Source organism: Atheta coriaria, unplaced genomic scaffold (genome assembly GCF_025399875.1).
Source record: "Atheta coriaria isolate IRGN ID8LTWV9N9 unplaced genomic scaffold, Caltech_Dcor_3.1 hic_scaffold_5_pilon, whole genome shotgun sequence".
Taxonomy (NCBI): Eukaryota; Metazoa; Arthropoda; class Insecta; order Coleoptera; family Staphylinidae; genus Dalotia; species Dalotia coriaria.
In genome coordinates, this window is record NW_027045447.1 from 194,924 (window position 1) to 215,505 (window position 20,582).

A 20,582-nucleotide genomic window follows, 5' to 3' on the forward strand; every position below is an offset into this window, starting at 1 on the left:
AAACAGGCCGTGGTGTTTTTGGTTGATATTGCAATTAATTATCAGCATTTATCATGCTTCTCTTGAAACCTGCCGACAAATTCTAAACTTTCCAATCCGTCATTCTCCGCACATATCACGAGAGTATAACTAACGCAAGAAAACCTGTTTACAAAGGACCTATACACCCAATTCTAACATTTAAGTCATCTTTTGTAAATACACCTTGGAATTTAACCTGACTTAATTCTAATATATAGGCAACCCGAATTTGCTCAAACTTGCCGTAAAATTAGGTTAACTCCCATGAAAATGTTTAAAACATTCGCTGAGCGCTCTTCTGACATGTTAATTAAATTGTTTATATTCATGTCATGATTGTTTAACGCAAGACACGATTTTGAACATATTCCAACGGCGTACAACCTTCACAAACGAAAGAAAAAGTTACGCAATCATGGTACACTTTAGTTATGCAACCATAACTTAAAATTAAATGATTTAAGTCTTTCAGAGAAGATTACACACTTCCGACATCTTAATTGTACTTGTAATCTTAATGTCAGTGTCAGTAACATGTTGAATACCAGAGGAATCAAATCAAACAAACGAAAAGACTAGTTTCGTGTTGATTTGTTGATTGTAGCTCATAAATTTGGTTAGTGTCACGTAAATGTTATCAACGTTCTGTGATAATGTAAAACTATTACAAATACGTAACAAATGGACATTGATTGCAACAAAATGCATACGAAGCTCAAGAATTGGAAGTTATTTTGTTAAAAAGACTGGAATATAACATGGCGGAAACAAACATTGATTGATTGGCTGTATGTATAAAAATATATTCAAACTAAAGTATAATCTTAATCTTGGTCTGTCTTACACGTTAAAAATCAACTTTCTTGTCATCTATTTGTATCTGTAAGTATTTATACCATCCTTAGCTCCACCATTTTGTTTCTTCAGTTCTGTCTGTATAACCTCATCAATCCAATTACGAAATGTTGCAACATTAACATAAACACCCGGCGTATCCCGTTCCCCACACCCAATACCCCAAGAAACAATCCCTACCTGATGATATCGCCCAGGTTGACCAGGCACTGGACATATCAATGGTGATCCACCATCTCCATCACAAGCATCCTGGAAACTATTACCACCCGCACAGAGGAAACTCAAATGCAGCTGGAAATATTTCCCCAGGCGTGTTTTCCTCAACATCTTCTCACACTTTTGATGTGGGACCAAAGGAATCTCAATGATTCTAAGTTTACCATTTTTCTTCCAGGTACTAACAGTGCATTGTCTATCCAGGAGCAATGACCCTGGAGGTGGGATACAAATAGTCCCAACTTTTATCAATTCATCTTCCAAAAACAACAACGCTATGTCATTTTGTAGCGTGCCTGTGTTATAATGATTATGCGGGATGATTTTGGTGACCTGCGTGAGGTAATCAGCGACTTTAACCTTGAATTGCTCTGGATGACCAGTGGTTTGGTCAGTAATAAACAATGTGCTGCTGTGACAGCCACCCGAGGGTTTATAATCGACACACCGCATTTATACTCCCATTTTTTCGCTTGTACCAAAAGCATACCGGACCATGGTACCAGCATTTGCTTAAGATACCCACACCCTTTATCAGTGTTATCAACCAAGGCCATTGAGGTCCCTGAAGTGTGTATTGGTCTTACATTTGGTATCACTGTCAGATTACAGCAGACATCAAAATATCCAGTGCATGCGTTATCTTCTAAACCTCTATTAATAACAATAAATCAATATCTACGCTATTTTTGTTTAAAAATTTATGTACCTTAGATCTAGCAGTCCGTCACCATCAGTAATCACCCTTCCGGACTCTTCGGAGCATTGATAATACGGCACACAGGAGCAATTTGTGATTTTGTCATCGTTACCGATAAAATTATCGTGTTCATTAGTCACACTTCGTTTATTTGCAATCACCATGGTTAAAAATGTGATAAAAAGTATTAAAATTAATTTAACACGCATTTTTATTGATTTTATATTGAACACCACGTGTTATTCTCAAGTAAAATAAAGTAAAATAAAGATAAAACCCGAAAACATGAATTTTTAGTCGAAATCTGCACTGTAGCGCCATCTATCGGTTTGGTAACCAACTAATCACAATTTTATGCGTGTAAATATTATAACAATACGCGTATAAATAAAATAAACCAATGTGGAACTATACAGCGCGTTTTTCTTGGATATTGATAACAAATGTTGTTTATTTAACTATGGAACGATGATTGTTAATACTTGGAACGGGTCAGGTTGCAATCAACGACTTTTGTATGTTAATCAGCCGGCTGGTTCAATTAAGTCGTTCGTTGATAAAAGTGTACACGCGACGAAGAAGATGGTTGGGTATCGGTGTTTTGTTGAAGCGAAACTTTATTCGAGTTATTCGTAACAATTGAGCGGCAGTCGAGTCGTGCGCGTCGGCGCGGAAGCATCAAGAAAAAAACCACGTGTTGAATCGTATATTAAAATGAAATAACGCGATAAAAACTTTTAAAAGTTAAATAAAGTTTGGTTGTTAATATTTTAAATTGTTTTATTTGTGTGTATTTTGTTTTTATTCGTCGAGAGACGAAGATTTTTATCCGGTTTGATTGAATAATTGGTTTGCGAGTGCATCAACCGCGTTATCATCATGTTATCATCAGTGACCACAGTCACTGCGGTGGCGACGGCCGGGACCAATGGCGGATTGAACGTCAAAGGTAATTTTGTTATTATTTCATTGAATACATCCTGTCATTACGAATATTCAAGCATGTAAAGTGAAAATTAAATTGTAAAAGTTGTAAGGAACTTAAAATGGCTGCTATTATCATTTTAATTATTGTTTTCTTTTATTTTGTTTGATAAAATAATGTTTTGTGGGTTTTAAATATAATTTGAAGTAGAATTTGAGTTATTTGAGTTAATTTCGTTGATGATTGCAAATTACAATGGTAATGACAATGACTGTGATTTACTTTGGCGTAATTATGGCTGCAATGTCATCCCACATTCGAAATAAAGCGATGCGCGACGATTGGCATTTGGATAATGCTTTTTTTAGTAACACACACGATGGTAAACATGGTAAACATCGTCGAATACCGTTGCGTGGCACACATTTCCGATCATGATCTTCACTTCCATCTACTCAATCTACTTTTACTATGATACACAGCGCAACATGATTATTAGAATTATTATTATCGTAAATTGGCGTAGAAATGGCACTGGGTAAATATTTACCAAACAAAACTTAACTATAGCTTCAAATTAATTGAATAAACTCGGAAAGAAGTAAATTATTGTTGATTTTATACTTAAATTATCAAATTTCGGACTTATACCGCAAGTCAATCATTGTGCAAATTAATTAATGCCCAAAAACGCTTTTAAACTTTTAATTTTATGCTATGCAACCGAATTTACAAAAAAATGCATTTTTCAAATGAATAATTGTTTAAAAAGCATTTTGCAACACTAAATATTAATTAATTGTTACAAAAATAATAAATTTTATCCTTAAAATAGCAAATTCAAGACTTGTACCGCAAGTCAATCATTGGGTAAATAAATGTCTGGCCAAAAATGTTTTCAAGTCTTTAATTTTATGCTATGCAACCGAATTTACAAAAAAACTGCATTTTTCAATGGATAATTGTTTAAAAAGCATTTTGCAACAATAAATTTCAATTAATTGTTATAAAAATCACTAATTTTATCCTTAAAATAACAAATTCAATACTTGTACCGCAAGTCAATCATTGTCCAAATAAATTACTAATCAAAAACGTCCCTAACCTTTAAATTTTAACTTATGCAACCGAATATACAAAAATAATAATACCACATTATATATTTCAATAATTAAATAATTAAAAACCATTTTCAACAATAAAAATTAATTAATCATTATAAAACCAGAAATTTGACTAAAAATCCAACTTTTTACACTTTGTTTGTTATTAAATAACCGATGACGCAAACTAGATCAAAGTTATGTCGTCTATTGTTGTTGATCCGATCTAATTGAATTGTATCGAACGCATTTGTTGCACACTGCACTAATTCGTAACTACCTGATCGAAACGCGTCATGTAACCTACGTAATAATAACATTTATTACGACACTTTTTATTTATACAATTTTAACTAATTTGGAATGCGGAAAAATTAAAATAAAAATAATTTTATATAAAGCATTAAATTAACAAATTAATTAATTCGTTAATTAATTAATTAGTGATGACACAGATAGATACCAATTTTATTACGCTTTAAAACTGGTGCATAAATTAATAAAATTAATATCAATTCATTGAAACAATTCGTTGAAATTTATTGATTTATTCCGTCATTTCCGTCTCCACGTGTGCTAATTTACTTGTTGTTTTTATTGTGTTACTAATCAGCGATTAACAGATTACTCCAGTTATTCATAAGGACATACAAACGATAAATTTATTCCGTCTGGATGTGTCTTTGCTGCGGCGTCGTGCCGCGTGCAAAATTTAATTATATTCCAATAAGATTTGAGTCATACACATTTCTATAAGTGTCTGATTGTTATTGTTAATTATTGTCAACAAACACGTGCGATAATAATGTCAAAAGTATTTTAAGATGACATTTTGGCAATGAATTTTATTTTGGTGTGTGTTTGGTTGCGTAACAAAACAGATCAATCACATACTGATGCCGGAAACGATTTTTGTTTAGTTTTGTTTAGTTTCTTTGTGTTTTTATTTTCATTGCTAACTGGTTTAAATATTTGAACCAGAAACCAATTTGTGGTATGCAACATATGCAAATGACATGATTTCGTGGAACCTTAACCTTTAAAAGTATTTATAAAGACATTTAGAAGATTTATGAATGTAATTTTTGCTTAAACTGGTTACATAACCTTAGATATAATTGACATTAGTCCAAAATGTGACATATTGTCAATAATATAACCTATATTAACAAAAACATGGCTAACCTAGTTGTTTTTTTGTGCGAATATGCAAAAATGCGCATTTATTTATATGTTTGACATTTAAATATTCTGGTTGCGTTTCAAAAGATTCAAGATTCCATGTGATGCAAGTCGTGTCCTGACCAAATCAAGGTTTCGTGGCTTTCTTTTCGATAAATTCGGCTTCTGACTTAAGTCATGCGACAGTATCACGTTATTTAATCGTGCAATGCGCAAAAAATAAATATAAAACGAAACTTTTACTTATTGTTTACTTATTATTGCAGTAAACATGTTTTATATTTTCCTCTAAATGACTTAAGTCTCTGGATACTTACGAGACTCGAAGTAATTTGCATTTAAATTGAATCTATTTACAAGTTTTATGCGATTATACGACTTAAGAAGGCGCACAAACACAATTTAAAGTCATTCACAAAGTTTACTTAGCGATTGAAACTGGATTAACTGTTTATCTAGCATTTAACTTATCAGGAGCAACTTGTATCAATAAAATAAAGTAGTAATAGATCTAATGTTCAGAATTTTATTTTTGAGACACGTGGAAGTGAAGTGTGTGGCTCGATTTAGTCAGTTGTGCTCTCGATAAGTCGGTGTCGTGTGCAACTAAGCCAGACAGACGCAACAGACACGCGTGTGACAATTACATTAAGTAATATTAATCATAAGTGTGATCTACACGTGAAAACATTAAAAATTTAGTGTTTTTTAAACTATAAACAAAAAACAATGGACAATTAATGTTAAACTGTAAATTTGGTGATTATAGTAACAATACATAAACATTAAACTTTACTAAAGTAATAAAAATTAGTGCAACATTTATTTCCTGGTGTAAAAGTGAATAATATTCAATAAAAATGAATTTGTCGGAAATAAGTAAGTTTTACTCATAAAATAATCAAATTTAGAACTTGTACCGCAAGTCAATCATTGTCCAAATAAATTAATAGTCGAAAAATGTTCCTAACCTCTAAATTTTAACTTATGCAACCAAATTTACAATGAAATACAACACATTATGTGTTTTAATAAATATTCATGACTTATCGAAGGTAATTGCTTAAAGTTTAAAGTGATAAACATTGCTAAGGTTGTTTTTTAGTGTATGTAATAAGTTATTAACAAATTTATGAACACCGCGTGCTATTATTACTAAATTTCCATGCAGCCTTGCATTAAACCTCTTTAAAAATCAGTTAAAATCAGAACATTAGCATTTTAATCGAAATTATCAACAAGAATGACCATCGCTTTGTATTTTAAAGCCAATCAAGAAAAGTTGTCCGGTAGAATAACGCCTTTATTGCACAAGCGCAAGATTCCAGAAACAAGAAACAAGATCAAGAAATGTTGAAAAATGTCGTCTTGCCTAATGAAAATCACAACTTTCTACTTGCATTCATTGAGTTTATGCTAATCAGACATTCTTAATTTATTGTTGTTTACATTTCATAAATTTTATACGTTTACGACGTGCATACGTTAATTAATTAAGTTATTTTCGACCATGGCGCGACATTTTCGGAATAAAAATGACTTTGGGATGCGTCAATAAATATTTAATCATATTCTAACCTAAAAACATGTTTTTTTTTCTGTGTATATAAAGTTGCATAACTTTTGTATTATAACCAAGTTCCGGTTCGATTAAAAGTGTTTTCAATTGGAAAAGAATGCAAATTCTCGTGATGATTAAAGTAAAGAGCGTGAAACCTGTGCGATTATGCAAGTCGTTATTTAATCCAATTATCAACTAAACACATTGTAGACGCATATACAATGCGTACAATAAACAGAGTGTTATTAACGCCACACGCCGAAATTAACCTGGTCGCGGATAACTCGATTTCGTGCAATTGTTCCTGAATAAACCAATCGATTCTTTATGTTACAATTCGTATTGCGAGCCGACAGCCGTGACGAATTAACAATTAAAGCGCGAGTTTGCAGTCGAGCGCGCGCGCTGATGCAATTGTAAAACCCGCACAAAGCGACGAAAATCGAAACGCGAACACAACGAATCAAAAGTGGTTCCGCGTTTCTTCATTACATCATATCGCATTAGATAAATATAGAAAATGTAACACAGCGGCCATTTTAATAGTGTTTGTTTCTCTTCTCACAGCCGAAGCGACACCTATGTCACAACGAAGTAAACCAACACAAGAAATCCATCGCAGCGCGCAAGTAACCTCGACAAAAAAGCAATCGGTTAAAGAATGGCTGCATGATTTACAACCCCTGCAACTTTATGTCATCCTGGCATTGACGACGTGTTTCTTCGCCGCTGAACTCTTCGTTGCGCATATTACGCATGCGCTTACGCTGCTCATGGACTCATATCACATGCTATGCAATATAATCGCATTGACTGGTTGCATAATCACTATCAAGGTACGAAAGTTATTTTAAGGTTATATTTAGACCATCACCGAATCGAAAAATTGAGTCATTGTTATTTCATATGCGATTACTCAACTGATTCATTGATATGCCAAGCAGGATTTATTGTTTACTAGCTGTTGCCCGCGACTTCGTTCCGGCAGTGTTTAATAAAAATGTAATTCGTTTTAACTCTCTTGTTCTAGACATACTCGTAGTAAGAGTCAATTCTATCAATAAGATTAGCATTTTTAATTTAAAGAAATTAATTATATAAAGTTTGGTCAATAATGCACTTCAGCGCGCCATCTCGAATTCAACTGTTTAACTATAACTATGATCGAATCTCAATGTCAAATTTTATTCTATAGAAAAGAGCTGTTTTGAGGATTTTCCCGGCAATTATTCGATTTTTTCTCATCTTTTAAACCTTCCCTAGACCTCCACGAATAATTCAAGACCAAGATAACATAAATCCGTTCAGCCGTTCTCGAGTTTTAGCGAGACTAACGAACAGCAATTCATTTTTATATATATAGATTAACTCAAGGTAATTTTTTCCAGCGTGGAAAATCAGACGTAGCTGATAATACTAATGAACCGCCAAGTCTTGCGTCCTCAGTGGGAGATGTTACCACTAGCGAACTGACAAAATGTCAGGATAAAAAGAAACATAAAATCACACAACGCGGCGCACAACGTGAACGAAAACTGAGGAATACTTTCGGCTGGACAAGAATCGACGTCATTGTCATGTTAATCTGCTGCGTGTTTCTTGCTTCTTTGAGTTTTTCACTTGTAGTCGAAGCACTGCAGACCCTGTTTCATATTGATCATCAACACGAAGTCCACGAGCCTATTTTTGTTGTCTGCATTGGTGCAACCGGTCTACTCCTAAACGGAATCTGTTACCTCCTCATAGGAGGATTTACTTTCCATCAAGGATCATTTTTATATGTGACTGAGAGTGGTGATGTTGTTCTGGACCGTGTGGTCACCCACGATTCAGTCCACAAAGGACAACGGCGTCTGAGCAGCACGAAACGTCAACAGATCAAACCGCAATACCGACAGAGACAAGGATGTCGAGAAATGATGCGTGATGTCATCGGAAGTGTTTTCGTCATCATCTGTGGCTTAGCTACGTTTTTAACTGAATCACACGTGGCGAAGTTCGTTGATCCACTGCTCGCCATTTTGTCATCCACCATGTTGATGTACTTTAGTTATCCCTACATGAAAGAAAGTGGATTGATTCTGTTGCAAACTATCCCTGGAAGTATCAACATTGATTCAATCAAGACCCAGTTGATTGATCACTTCCCAGATATCATCAATGTGCATGATCTTCATGTGTGGCAGATGACAGCAACTAAAGTGATATCCACAGCGCATATTATTTTTCAAAACCCGAAGGGTTATCATAGGATTATTGATGAGGTTAGAATGGTTTTTACTGAACATGGCATAACGCAAGTTACAATCCAACCGGAGTTTTTCAAAGCTGCTAGTGTGGAGAGTTTGGAGGAATCGACGAAAAGTCCACTTTGTTTGGTTAAGTGCACGGATGAGGCTTGTTTGAGTAGTTATTGTTGTCCAACTGAACATTTACAGGTTAGTAAAGTGCAGTCAGTGGCGTAGCTAGTGAGATTTGCTACGCTACTGGTTGAAAATAAATTTTTAAATAAATTTTTATGATTTATATAGTTACAAGGATGGAAAAGTCGTGAAGTCCTCACAAGTGTCTCCACAACTTCATTAAACAAAGATGCTGAAACACCCCAAGCGTCACAAGCATCACCAGCGTTGCCAGAAGTACCAGAATCCATTGAAGTCCCATCAACAGTGACAACAACCGAACAATAATAGCCATAAAATATATTCACGTGTATATAATAACTGAGTCAGTAGAAATTAAGACAAAAACGAGTGAAAACAACGAAAATAAGACAATAAGTGAGGTTAGATTTAAGTTTTAATACTTTTTATAATATATGACAAGGTTTTTAACCTCAAATTTGTGACCAAAAGATATATTACGACTAAAATGAACACATTCCAGTTTGTATAATGATTATAATGATTCTTTACTAATTATTAACGCTAATAAATATTATTTAAGTTGTATTAAATCCGTATTGTTGTAATTGTTATACCTGTGTTTCAAAAAACATTTTTCCAGTTGAATTACAGGCATTTCAAAGCATAACGTCCAGATAACAGCTCCAAAAATCGAAAATATTAAATATCCCGCGAATTCAAATATGCCGGATGAGTTTAAGAAGTATAATGGCGTGCGTTTTTCCCCTGTGTAGAATAGCATGATCGGTTGGTGGACTAGATACATACAAAAAACAATTTTACTGAAGAAATTGTATAGTTTGAAGGTTAAAACAGTGTTAATCACTCCTAAAACAAAAGTTTTAAAATAAGTTAAGAGTTGTGATTCTTGGTTATGTTTTTACCTGAATATTCTTTACTACACGCGAAAATTAACCAAGAAATGCACAAAGCAAACACTGGACGACTTAAACTTTGATAAATCGCTACTGTACCAAATCCCCAGCTATCACTTTTCATATGTCCTTGAGTTATAAACAAAATACTAACAATTATCATCCATAAACACCAAATTATCCAAATTTCCCGTCGTTTTAACTCGATATGTTCGAAACTCTTTTGTGTCATCCACTGACCCATAAAAAGACCAATAAACCAAGATCCCATGCGAGTATGCAACGGATAATAATAATATTGATGATAATCACCGAATTTATTCATCGTTCCAAGTTCCTCTAGAGTTATAGGGATCTCATTGAAGTAGATAGCTCCAAAAGTGGTAAAAATCGAAATGGCGACCATTGATATAACCCCAAAACGAAAGAAACTTGTTCTCAATTGTAGCAAACCGATGAAAATTGGTAGCAATATACAAAGTTGCATTTCTATCGCTAGGTACCATGAATGCATAGTGCCCAAACACTAAAAATAGTAAATTAATACAAAATGGCGGTTTTATACACACATAACCTACATCTGTCCTCGGATGATGGTAATTTTGTATGAAAAACACTTCAGAAGTGAATTTATCTAAACATTTCGGTGTTTCGAATGAATTTAAGAGTAGTTTATAAGGCCCGAAGCCAATTCTGTCACCAAGAGTGATATACAAAATCAAAATGGCGTATAATCCGGGTCCCAGGCGTACAAATCGATGTAAATACATTTTTGGTACTTGTTTCCATAGAAAACTTCGTATGGAATTCGAATTACAGAATAAATATCCGGATAACACTCCACTTATGACCAAAAATGTGTCAACAGCATAATAAGCGGCTTGGACAAATGAACTCTGAAGTTGCAGCGACCATTTTATGACATTCAAAATGTTTGTTGACGAAATTGTTTCGAATAAAAACGTGTGCCCAAGAATTATCCAGAATATACTGAGTGTTTTTATGCCTTGTAGACAATTTATTTGATTGGACGCGGAGTTATTCATTGAAAAGAGTTTTTTTGAGTTTTTATATAAAGAAAAAGAAGATAAAGCTGGAAATAACCAATAAAAAAGTGTTTTGAGGTTAGATTTAAACTTTACCTTCTGAAATGGGTGATAAATTCACAAATTTTTTGTTTTGTGCAATATCCTGTGATAATTGTATGTAAAAATAGTCGTAGAGTGTACTCATGATTATTATCTGCAGGATAATTGTAAAAAACACTCTAAAATTATATTGATAAATATTAAATTTAGTTTTTTATCATTTTTTTTACTCACAATCCTATTTTATGCCGTATTTCCAAAGGTTTAGTGTCATTAGTCGTGCATAAATTGTCTTTAAAGTCAATTGTTATAAAATAATCTAGATTCTCCATAAAATTTAACAAGTTTAGCATGTTTTCATGATTGCAAGATGATGGAATACAAATACCAAGCGCTGAATATTTATGAATTCCATTTAATAGATAATCTTTTGAGTTATTCTTCCAAATTGAAGGTAAAAACTAAAAATATTTATAAATTCATTAAAAATTATTCATTTTACGCCATTATTTATATACACTTGATGGTATTGTCAAGTTATACGTGGATTTAGTAAAATTTAAAGATGCTATGCAATATTTTCCTTGAATTTTATATTCTGCACTCAAATTTTCATTTTCCTGTGTTTTGTTTGTATTAATTATGTATTGAATGCTTAAACACTCGTCAAAATCACCGAAATTTATTAAATTGCCTTCGAGGATGCCTGAAGAAGGCTTAGCGATTGAATCAAGCACTAAAAACATCAACAAACTGAGGAAAAACAACAAATTTTATGAATTTTTAAAGAAAAACATACTTTTTGATGCCCACATTTTACCATGCCGTATATCATTATAAAATTGCATTAAATCAGTTTGGCATTGTCCTGTGGTTAAATTTATAAACGGAGGAATCACTGAATCCATATTGTTTACTATCATTTGTGATAATAACTGCATTCCTAAACTTATACACATCGCGTGGTGTGTTTGTAATATAACAAACAAACTTGTGATTACTCGTATTTTCACTCTCATTTTAATATTTTAATAATTACAAAAAAAACTATGATTATTAGGACACGTGTCTCATGTACTTAGTTTTTATCGTAATGAAAGAAACATTTTCGGTGTGATGTGAATAAAAATTGTGAAATTCAAGCAAACACACGTAATTTTTTGTTTGATTTAATTATTTACTTCGTTTTCTTAATTTGGGCATGACGCAGAGTATAATTTATATGTGTATTAACATATTTTGTTTATTTTGTGTGCGTTATTTATGATTTGTTGTGTTTTCGGGCATAACATTTCATTTCAAAGAATATTTGCTGTAAATATCGTGGTTTTAGTATAAGATATGCATCCTACCTTGTCATCTCGGGATTCTGTAGTGGGTTCAGCTCATATGGACACGACCGGCTCCATTAAACTGAATGTTCTTTCACTACTACTAACCAATAATTTCGATTTTGATTTTTTTGGTTTACGATTTTGATGTCGACGAATACTGCAAAGTTCCGAACAGCAAAATTTCCCCGAAATTTGAAATAAAATGCAGTTTTTCGTGTCCACGATTGTTTATAATGATGAAAACAATTTATTAATTCGAATTAATGTTTCACTTTTATTTTATAACGGTTTCTGAATTAATCAATGTTTATTTCACGTAAATTAAAGAATACCGGCACGAGTTTGATATAAAACTGTTCAACTCTAGTTTGTGTTGTTGTGCGTTGGAATTCGGCACACAAGAATGTAAACAAATCCAATCTATCGAAATCGCGGCGAAGAAGATAAGAACGGATCGCGTGATCGCACACGGACAAGAGTTTGCACTCACTGACACAAACAAATGTTATTTAATGCGAATACGTTTATCGTAGCGCCATCTATGGTTTTATCATGTAGTTATATTTAAATATAATGCACACACAGCGTAAACTCACACGGACACGACTGTTTCGATTAAACTGCATGTAAATTCACTCTCACAAACAAATAGTCAAATTTCGGACGTCCAGAAACATTGCACCGTTATGAAAAGCAAATTTCTGCAACATTTTGAATGTTATTCAGTTTTTTTGAACGAAATTTTTGTATTCACGGTTGTTTATATTTATAAAAACAATTTGTTAAATTGAAATTGTTTCACTTTAATTTTATTATTCTTTAATTTCACGTAAAATAAAAGAATGAACACACCGCACTGATTCAAAACAAAACTGCGAAACGCAATCTTATGTTGTTCTATGAAGATCAGTATAAAGAATGTAAACAAACACAATCTATCTCTACCTTGGCGAAGAAGATAAGAACGCATCGCGTGATCGTGCACAGGGCAAGAATGTGCACGCGCAGAAACAAATATTTATTGCGAATTGTGCATCGTAGCGCCCTCTATACTTCATTCACTGAGTTACATGACACAACATATGATGCTGAAGTGTTTACGTTAGTTTGCGTTTGCGACGATTTGAAAACACTTCCTTGGACAACCGTGAATTTTTAAAATAGTCCTGCCACACTATATTTCCTCCAACAAGTGTCGTTAATAAATCACGGCGATGGCAAAGTCAGGCGACAAGTTTCGTCAAATGGAGGACGAAATGAGCAGGTATGTTTCCAACCTCAACTATTATTATCCATCTTTTATAGTCAATAAAATAAAATATTTTATGTAAATTAAAGATTTGAGGCCGAAATCTCGGGCACTGTGATGGGATACAACAGTTTTAATCTGCCTGGCTTTGGTAATATTCCTCCACCACCAATGCCACCATTATTAGTGCCAAACTCAGTTCGTAGCAAACGAGAATATGTTGCTCCAGCTATGATATCCGCCCAGCCGGCAGTTGTGAGTGCAAAACCGGCACTATACTCTAAACCTAAACAACCTACTGTGTCTGCACCGGTTGCTGTGATGCCTATGCCGAAAATAATTCACCAACCACAGTCAAGCATTGATCTCATGACAATCCAGAATGAAGTAGAGAAGAAACTGAAGAAGTTAAAGAATGAAAAAGTCAGTGCAGAGTTGGCTATATCACAAGGCAAAGCATCTAGTGCCCTGCAATCTTTTGGCCCAGAGGAACACAAGAGAAGAAGTAAAAACAGGAAGTTAATGAGAACTGCAGGTGGCACAACATGGGAGGATCACACATTAAGCGACTGGATTGATGATGATTTTCGTATTTTCTGCGGTGATCTTGGTAATGATGTGACAGACGAGTTATTAACACGGACATTCAATAAATTCCCATCGTTTCTCAAAGCGAAAGTTATCAGAGACAAGCGAACGAATAAAAGCAAAGGGTATGGGTTTGTCAGCTTCAAAGAACCCGGAGATTTTACAAAAGCAATGAAAGAAATGAATGGTAATTATAAATTTATCTCTGACAAGACTAAGTAATTAATATTTATCACTTTCCAACAGGGAGATATGTGGGAAGTCGTCCAATTAAACTACGAAAGAGTTCCTGGAAGAATCGCAGCATAGACGTGGTGCGTAAAAAGGAAAAAGAGAAGCAGACTTTGCTTTCGATGCTCGCATCAGGCAGCAAGTAGACTAGATAATTTAGGTTTTATCTCAAATTGAATAAATGTGTATTGATAATTAAGAATTCGTGCTTTTTGAAAGTATTATTGGCAGTTCTCTCTCACTATTCTTCTCCCGCACCGCCAAAACTAACACGACTTGCATCCCCAGCTTCATATTCATCACCCACAGCTTCACCCTGACTCTCACGTTCATTATAATCAGAAATAGGCGAGTTTGAAGGCCCCGGTCTAACAGGACCTTCCAAATCGCCCTGCGAATGAATCTCAAACCTTCTACGCTGCTCTTCATCATAATTCTCATGTTCATCACCTTCTTGAGTCTTTTTACCGCCGGAATCATATTGTTGTTTCAAATAATCGATTATATCCAGTAAGGAATCTTCAGAGTCCTTGATTGGCACAGCGACAGGATCCGGAGGGATTAAATCTTGTGAATATGGCACTGTGTGTCTCGCACGCCATATTGGAACAATACCCGGGGGACTAGCACGGTCTTCTTCCACTGTCTCTTCTTAATTTGTGATAATATTAATGTTTTTAAATGTTTAAAGGATAAATTACCTTGTGTGACTTCTTGATCTGATGATTCCTGCTCAACGATTAGATTTTCAGCACCGAGATAATCAAACGCCGGATCACGCATGTTCACATAGAATCCGAACTGGATCCATTTTTCTTCAAACGAAAACAAGCCAGGGCCAATTGGTAGATTGCGTTTGAAATAGCCATGATAACGAAAGTCGCATGGATATGTAATTATCCCTGCGCCTTCCATGCGACCATTCTTCCAAACACCTGTATAAAAACAATTTTATTATTTCTGTTAATTATGATTAGTTGTTTACCATAATGTTGAACTTTTTCTTTGATGTAGGAATAAGTTCCTAAGCCATGTCGCCATCCTTTATACCAGGCACCTTCGTAAACATCTCCGTTGAGGTAGTAATAGATACCGTGGCCATGTTTGTTATCCTTCCGCCATTGTCCGACGTATTTAGTAGCGTCTGGATAGCAAAACGTACCGAAACCATGCTTTAAACCTTTGCGCCATTCACCTTCATATCGTGCACCATTACGAAAACAGTACATTCCTTTACCATGTCGCTTTCCTAGCCGGTAATTACCTTCGTAGATATCACCATTTGGTAATAACGCACTACCATAACCATGGCGGTCTAAATTTTCATCACGCGCACCAATATATTCCTATTTTATTACAAAAATTATTAAAATAATGTGTTAAATGTATGAATCTCACCCCAAATGGATATTTATCTGATATAGAATCAAGTGATAGATGTGAATACGATCGAAGACTTGATTGAGAACGGGATTTACATTGATGGAAAGACTGATTTAGTCAAAGCGCATCGATTTAGAGACAATTATTTCGCCCCGGCGTTTTTACAAGAGAATACGTGGAAGTATGATTATCTAATGATGAATATCTACTCGAGAATGGACTATTATGAGTGATTTTGTGCCTTTTTTTTGCTTCTAACTGTAAATATTGATTTAAAATGAATGACAGCATCTGTGATACTAGTTTTTCATCCGAATAATTAAGTCTGAACTGTTAAATATGTAAAATACCATTAGGTAATCATAAAAGTGTGGCTTTATCAAATCATAGATGTTTTTCGCGCACCAATAAATTCCTATTTTATTACAAAAATTATTAAAATAACGTGTTAAATGTATGAATCTCACCCCAAATGGATATTTATCTGATCCTGGACCTTCTCCACCTTCACCACCTTCCGCCATTTTAGTTTATAGACAATATGGCTGACAATTTATGTGTCAATACAAAATAAACCCACTTTGATCAATATTACACATAATAATTTCTTCAAAAGTATTTATATGGTATTCTTTGGTACTCTCCAACAACATACTTCGTATTATTAAGTAAATATTTAGATTTAGAATATTGAATGTCGAATTTGAAGAAAAAGCTACAAATAAGAAGCGCTACACTAAAAATCTCTCTAATATTCGTACTTTATAGGAACTGACAACTCAATTCTCTCAATTTCTGCGTTGTTTTGGTGTTCTGTTTCGAAGCATCTATATAAATTAATATATATTGGTCATAAACAATGTTTTCGTATTGTTTTGTTTGTGCACAACTCAAAACTGGCAACTAAATCGACGTACACCCTGCATGCACATGGCAATTCTTATCAAAATGCAAACTAATCACTAGACTAGTTCGTATTCGGCCTAAATTTATGATATGTCTGTCACATTATCCACGTTTGTAAGATTACTCAACAATTCGCTAGTATTAAATAGTATCAACAATCAACGAAGCATCATTATTCGTTCACGAAAGTAAAAAGAGGAGCAAATATGTACAAACATCGTGGTGGTTGATTCAATCATAGAAATGATGCGCCAGCGGATAGCGAATGGCGAACGCTAGACAGGTACACGCGATCTGAATCCCGATCAATATACTAGTTAACTTCGCCTCGTGCGTGGGCCCTTTCAGTTTGAGCACGAGATTGATCAGCGTGAAATTGTTCGTGATCACCTCATCGCCCTTCGCGTGCCATTTTATCAAACCGAAGGCGCGGAAGAGGTAGAGGATCATCCGGCCCACGCAGCCGACATCACGCACATTGAAACGCGTGCAGCTCATCTCCAGCTTATCAGTCTTCGAGTTGAACTTGGGCAGGCGATGGCGCGGACATGGCACGAGGTGGAACAACTGCGGCACCGAGTAGAGGAAGTTGAACACCTGCGGTATGAAGAAGAGCAGCGTCGTCTTGCTGAAGTGGCCGAGGATGCCAACCACCGCGAATGTCATCCCCGAGAGGTAGCAGAATGTGTCTCCCACGAACACTTTTGATGGATACCTAAAAAAATAAAACATTTATATATAAATCAGCCATTTTGAAAAGAAATTCAACGGTTTTGAATAAAAAGCGATGACGTCACTTGTCACAGGGGATGAAAATTGAATATGCGCACTGGTCGCGATTTGAACATCTCTTGGTGGGGCGGTGGCCAACTTAATAAACAAGCAACAATCATTTAACAATAAATCAAACCGAATTTAAACACCGACGGCGTACATTCAACGACTACGACTTGTTTATTCCACAAACATGCGTCACCAATCGAAACAAATGAACGTCTCTGCAAGTGCGGCCAGCATTAGACCAATGTAAGGTTATGTGCAGCAGTTTTACACACTCATTTACACCCTTGGGAAACAAATTGATAAATGTTCACGCACCGGTGTAGTATACGCAGAGCGACGATATGGCTCATCGCATGCCTTCAACTATTCGTAATCACATCGTACTTCTTTCTACAAGACGCAAATCCGCCAGCAATCAAACCATCAGTACAGTTTCTCACACAACAGTCGAATCTTACAACACAGAAAGGTCCTACATTTTTCACACTATACCAGAACGAAATTCAACTTAATTCAACTCTAACAAGAAGTTATTACATCGACTTTAATTCTTCGTTGTGTTATCACAATGGAACCGATGTAAAACGCATGCAAAGAAGCTACATCTCCTGGAAATGCGAATGCATGCCAAACTATCATGGCAGTGATTGTAGCCAACCAGAAGTTATCTGGCGAGCGCTCCTCGCGTACAGGAAAAGACTACCGCTGAAAGAACGCAGTGAAGACCGCAAAATCATTTACCTCTTTGAAGTGAGTGATATAACAATGACAATCAGTGATATACGAGTATCAGAGCTGAATAATGCAGTGGATCTGTTTATTCTCTATGAAATTGCTTCGAATTCAATGGAAAAACAACTGCGATACGGTTTTCTGAAGCAATATCATCGAAAAATTCTATATTTGAGACTTGACTCTAGAAATGATGTGAAAAACCTATGGAAAACATGTTTAAAACAACTTAAAAGTCTCCAAAATGATGATATCATCATTCATACAGGCAGTAATGAAGTGCCAAACATTGTAGCATTGAAATATCTAAAACTATACGATTTTAAATTCCCTGAACCGATTTTACTACGCTATCGATGGTCGGTTTTCGGTTTCTTCTGGTTACACCCGAACAAAACAAAACTCTCCTCTGCAATTGTAACGGTTAAATATTTAGAGAATATTCTAGATGGAGATGTGACTGAATTGAAAAACACAACCGCTGGGTTCATAATCGGTGATTTAAATCATTTCGGAGGCTGGTTTTGTGAGTTCTGTAACGATCCGGGTAAAATCATCGATGAACTGACGCTGTATAACGATAAATACAAACAGTACAAGAGTTTATTGCTAAACGGCGCGTTGAAACTGAATAATTTATCGAAGAATCAAGTGATAGATGTGAATACGATCGAAGACTTGATTGAGAACGGCATTTACATTGATGGAAAGACTGATTTAGTCAAAGCGCATCGATTTAGAGACAATTATTTCGCCCCGGCGTTTTTACAAGAGAATACGTGGAAGTATGACTATCTAATGATGAATATCTACTCGAAAATGGACTATTACGAGTGATTTTATGCTTTTTTTTTCGCTTTAAATGTGTAAATATTGATTTAAAATGAATGACAGCATCTGTGATACTAGTTTTTCATCCGAATAATTAAGTCTGAACTGTTAAATATGTAAAATTCATTAGGTAATCATAAAAGTGTGGCTTTATCGAATTTATGAAAGTTTTTCACTCACCAGTTGTGTTTTAACAACGCTGCGGATGTGGCGATATAAGGCATCATGAAGTAAATGCTCATTTGGTGCGTCCACGTCTTCGCATCAACTTCGACGAAGTTAAAGAGTAGAATCGAAGCGGCGATGACGATACTCTGACCAACTTCGAGGCCATTCACGCCGGCGAGAATGTTTATTGCGTTTGTACAGAACACGGCCAGCATCCCCATGTACACATAATACAAAATCCCCAAGTTAACAGTCATCCCGAGGTATTCCCGAAACGGCTTCGGTACGACGATTGTCGTCGAGTTGTAATTCACATAATAAACCATCAATAATGGCAGCGAGGCTACTGTAGGCAGCAGGAGTTTATGCCGCCATCGTAGATCCAACACATCATCAGCGAAACCCAACAGCAGCATACAGCATATTGATAATAACGCTGCTATCAGCTCCACGAACTAAAATCAAACAAGTTTTGTTATTTGGACCGTTGTATTGGACATATAAGCAGTTCTTAACCTAAAATCAGCTATGGCTTACTTCATGATGTGGAAACTGGCCACCGGTGAGCGTATCACTGAACGGTATCGGTATGAAGAGGAACATTGTGATTAGGAACATGCATCCGCACACCACGCCGATGGCCTCCGGGCTGAAACAAAACGATGTAGAAAAACAAAGTTTGTTTATACGGTCATAACCTACACTTTATCTTGTGTTGTTTTGCTCATGTCGATGCCGAACAGGTTGGCTTTGATGAACTTGTCGCGGAGTTTCGGGATGAGACGCACCGTCGTCAGGTAGACGCCTATCGACATGAGCGCGTTGATTATCATCGGTAATAACATTTTCCACGGCGTTTCTGGCTCGGCGTCGAGCTCGTCGTCGTCCAGGCCGTCATACGCGCGCGCCATATTTAATATTCTTATCAGGCGAATGCAACACGCAAGCACATGAGTTGGACGCGCAGCTGATTCGTGTCAAGATGAGATTTAAACTCAGCGCTACGCAGACACAAAAAAACTTATCACAATATAAACATCTAGTGTCTAAAATCAACAAAAGTAAGTCTGCGGTATATAAATGGCGATATTTTTCTGTTTATTTGTAACTTTACGGTGTAAACACCCACAGATGGCGCTAGTAGTACCATAATCACATAAATACCAAGACTAAATGAATGATTGCACTCAAACTGATACAAAAGTAATATAAAAAAACAGTTTATAAAATCTTATTGAATTTATGCTAGTCAACTTTAGTTGGTTTTGATGTTTTTGATGGTTTTGAAGGAACATCCTTAGCTGTGCCATAAGCTTTGTAAATATACATCCCCAGTGCAATATGAAGAACAACCACAGCAGCCACAGCTGACCAAACATTCGTTGTCACTGAATCCGTGTGAAACATGCCTGAAACAATCGATTAGCACCTGTTAACCCCATT

The 20,582-nt window shown here is 35.3% G+C and overlaps 7 protein-coding genes across 11 annotated transcripts; 3 read left to right on the forward strand and 4 right to left on the reverse strand.

Moving 5' to 3' along the window:
- Positions 1–799: 799 nt before the first annotated feature.
- Positions 800–2,035, reverse strand: LOC135791784 (phenoloxidase-activating factor 2-like). The gene is given in 3 exon segments (XM_065302323.1): positions 800–1,431; positions 1,434–1,749; positions 1,805–2,035. Coding segments are annotated over 3 exon segments (1,011 nt in total). The 5' UTR covers positions 1,960–2,035; the 3' UTR covers positions 800–891.
- Positions 2,036–2,430: 395 nt separating this feature from the next.
- ZnT77C (Zinc transporter 77C) lies at positions 2,431–9,522 on the forward strand. Of its 2 annotated transcripts, none has more exons than XM_065302897.1 (4): positions 2,431–2,744; positions 7,134–7,402; positions 7,955–9,004; positions 9,098–9,522. In XM_065302897.1, the coding sequence occupies exons 1-4, from the start codon at positions 2,675–2,677 to the stop codon at positions 9,254–9,256; spliced, it is 1,548 nt and encodes a 515-aa protein (XP_065158969.1). In that variant the 5' UTR covers positions 2,431–2,674; the 3' UTR covers positions 9,257–9,522. The 2 variants fall into 2 exon arrangements, with proteins under 2 accessions (XP_065158969.1, XP_065158970.1); XM_065302898.1 differs by lacking the exon at positions 2,431–2,744 and adding an exon at positions 5,412–5,884.
- LOC135792273 (nose resistant to fluoxetine protein 6-like) lies at positions 9,348–12,791 on the reverse strand. 3 transcript variants are annotated; one of them, XM_065302894.1, is made up of 7 exons: positions 11,734–12,008; positions 11,453–11,670; positions 11,169–11,395; positions 10,989–11,113; positions 10,425–10,939; positions 9,856–10,372; positions 9,348–9,799 (listed from the first exon to the last, which is right to left on the reverse strand). In XM_065302894.1, the coding sequence occupies exons 1-7, from the start codon at positions 11,951–11,953 to the stop codon at positions 9,504–9,506; spliced, it is 2,118 nt and encodes a 705-aa protein (XP_065158966.1). In that variant the 5' UTR covers positions 11,954–12,008; the 3' UTR covers positions 9,348–9,503. The 3 variants fall into 3 exon arrangements, with proteins under 3 accessions (XP_065158966.1, XP_065158967.1, XP_065158968.1); XM_065302895.1 differs by having other exon boundaries at positions 11,453–11,687; XM_065302896.1 differs by lacking the exons at positions 11,453–11,670; positions 11,734–12,008 and adding an exon at positions 12,287–12,791.
- Positions 12,792–13,320: 529 nt separating this feature from the next.
- Positions 13,321–14,538, forward strand: LOC135791629 (RNA-binding protein 42). Its single transcript, XM_065302079.1, has 3 exons — positions 13,321–13,532; positions 13,607–14,292; positions 14,352–14,538. The coding sequence occupies exons 1-3, from the start codon at positions 13,483–13,485 to the stop codon at positions 14,480–14,482; spliced, it is 867 nt and encodes a 288-aa protein (XP_065158151.1). The 5' UTR covers positions 13,321–13,482; the 3' UTR covers positions 14,483–14,538.
- Rsph1 (Radial spoke head protein 1) lies at positions 14,482–16,289 on the reverse strand. Of its 2 annotated transcripts, none has more exons than XM_065302078.1 (4): positions 16,187–16,289; positions 15,322–15,682; positions 15,038–15,271; positions 14,482–14,984 (listed from the first exon to the last, which is right to left on the reverse strand). In XM_065302078.1, exons 1-4 carry the CDS (start codon positions 16,241–16,243, stop codon positions 14,578–14,580), a joined length of 1,059 nt encoding a protein of 352 aa, XP_065158150.1. In that variant the 5' UTR covers positions 16,244–16,289; the 3' UTR covers positions 14,482–14,577. The 2 variants fall into 2 exon arrangements, with proteins under 2 accessions (XP_065158150.1, XP_065158149.1); XM_065302077.1 differs by having other exon boundaries at positions 14,482–14,987.
- Positions 16,290–16,323: 34 nt separating this feature from the next.
- On the reverse strand, positions 16,324–20,130 carry Alg7 (Alg7 dolichyl-phosphate N-acetylglucosaminephosphotransferase). Its single transcript, XM_065302075.1, has 4 exons — positions 19,842–20,130; positions 19,677–19,788; positions 19,152–19,594; positions 16,324–17,340 (listed from the first exon to the last, which is right to left on the reverse strand). Exons 1-4 carry the CDS (start codon positions 20,048–20,050, stop codon positions 16,857–16,859), a joined length of 1,248 nt encoding a protein of 415 aa, XP_065158147.1. The 5' UTR covers positions 20,051–20,130; the 3' UTR covers positions 16,324–16,856.
- Mgat3 (beta-1,4-mannosyl-glycoprotein 4-beta-N-acetylglucosaminyltransferase) lies at positions 17,406–19,129 on the forward strand. The gene has a single exon (XM_065302074.1). It carries the CDS (start codon positions 17,712–17,714, stop codon positions 18,975–18,977), a length of 1,266 nt encoding a protein of 421 aa, XP_065158146.1. The 5' UTR covers positions 17,406–17,711; the 3' UTR covers positions 18,978–19,129.
- Positions 20,131–20,582: the final 452 nt, after the last annotated feature.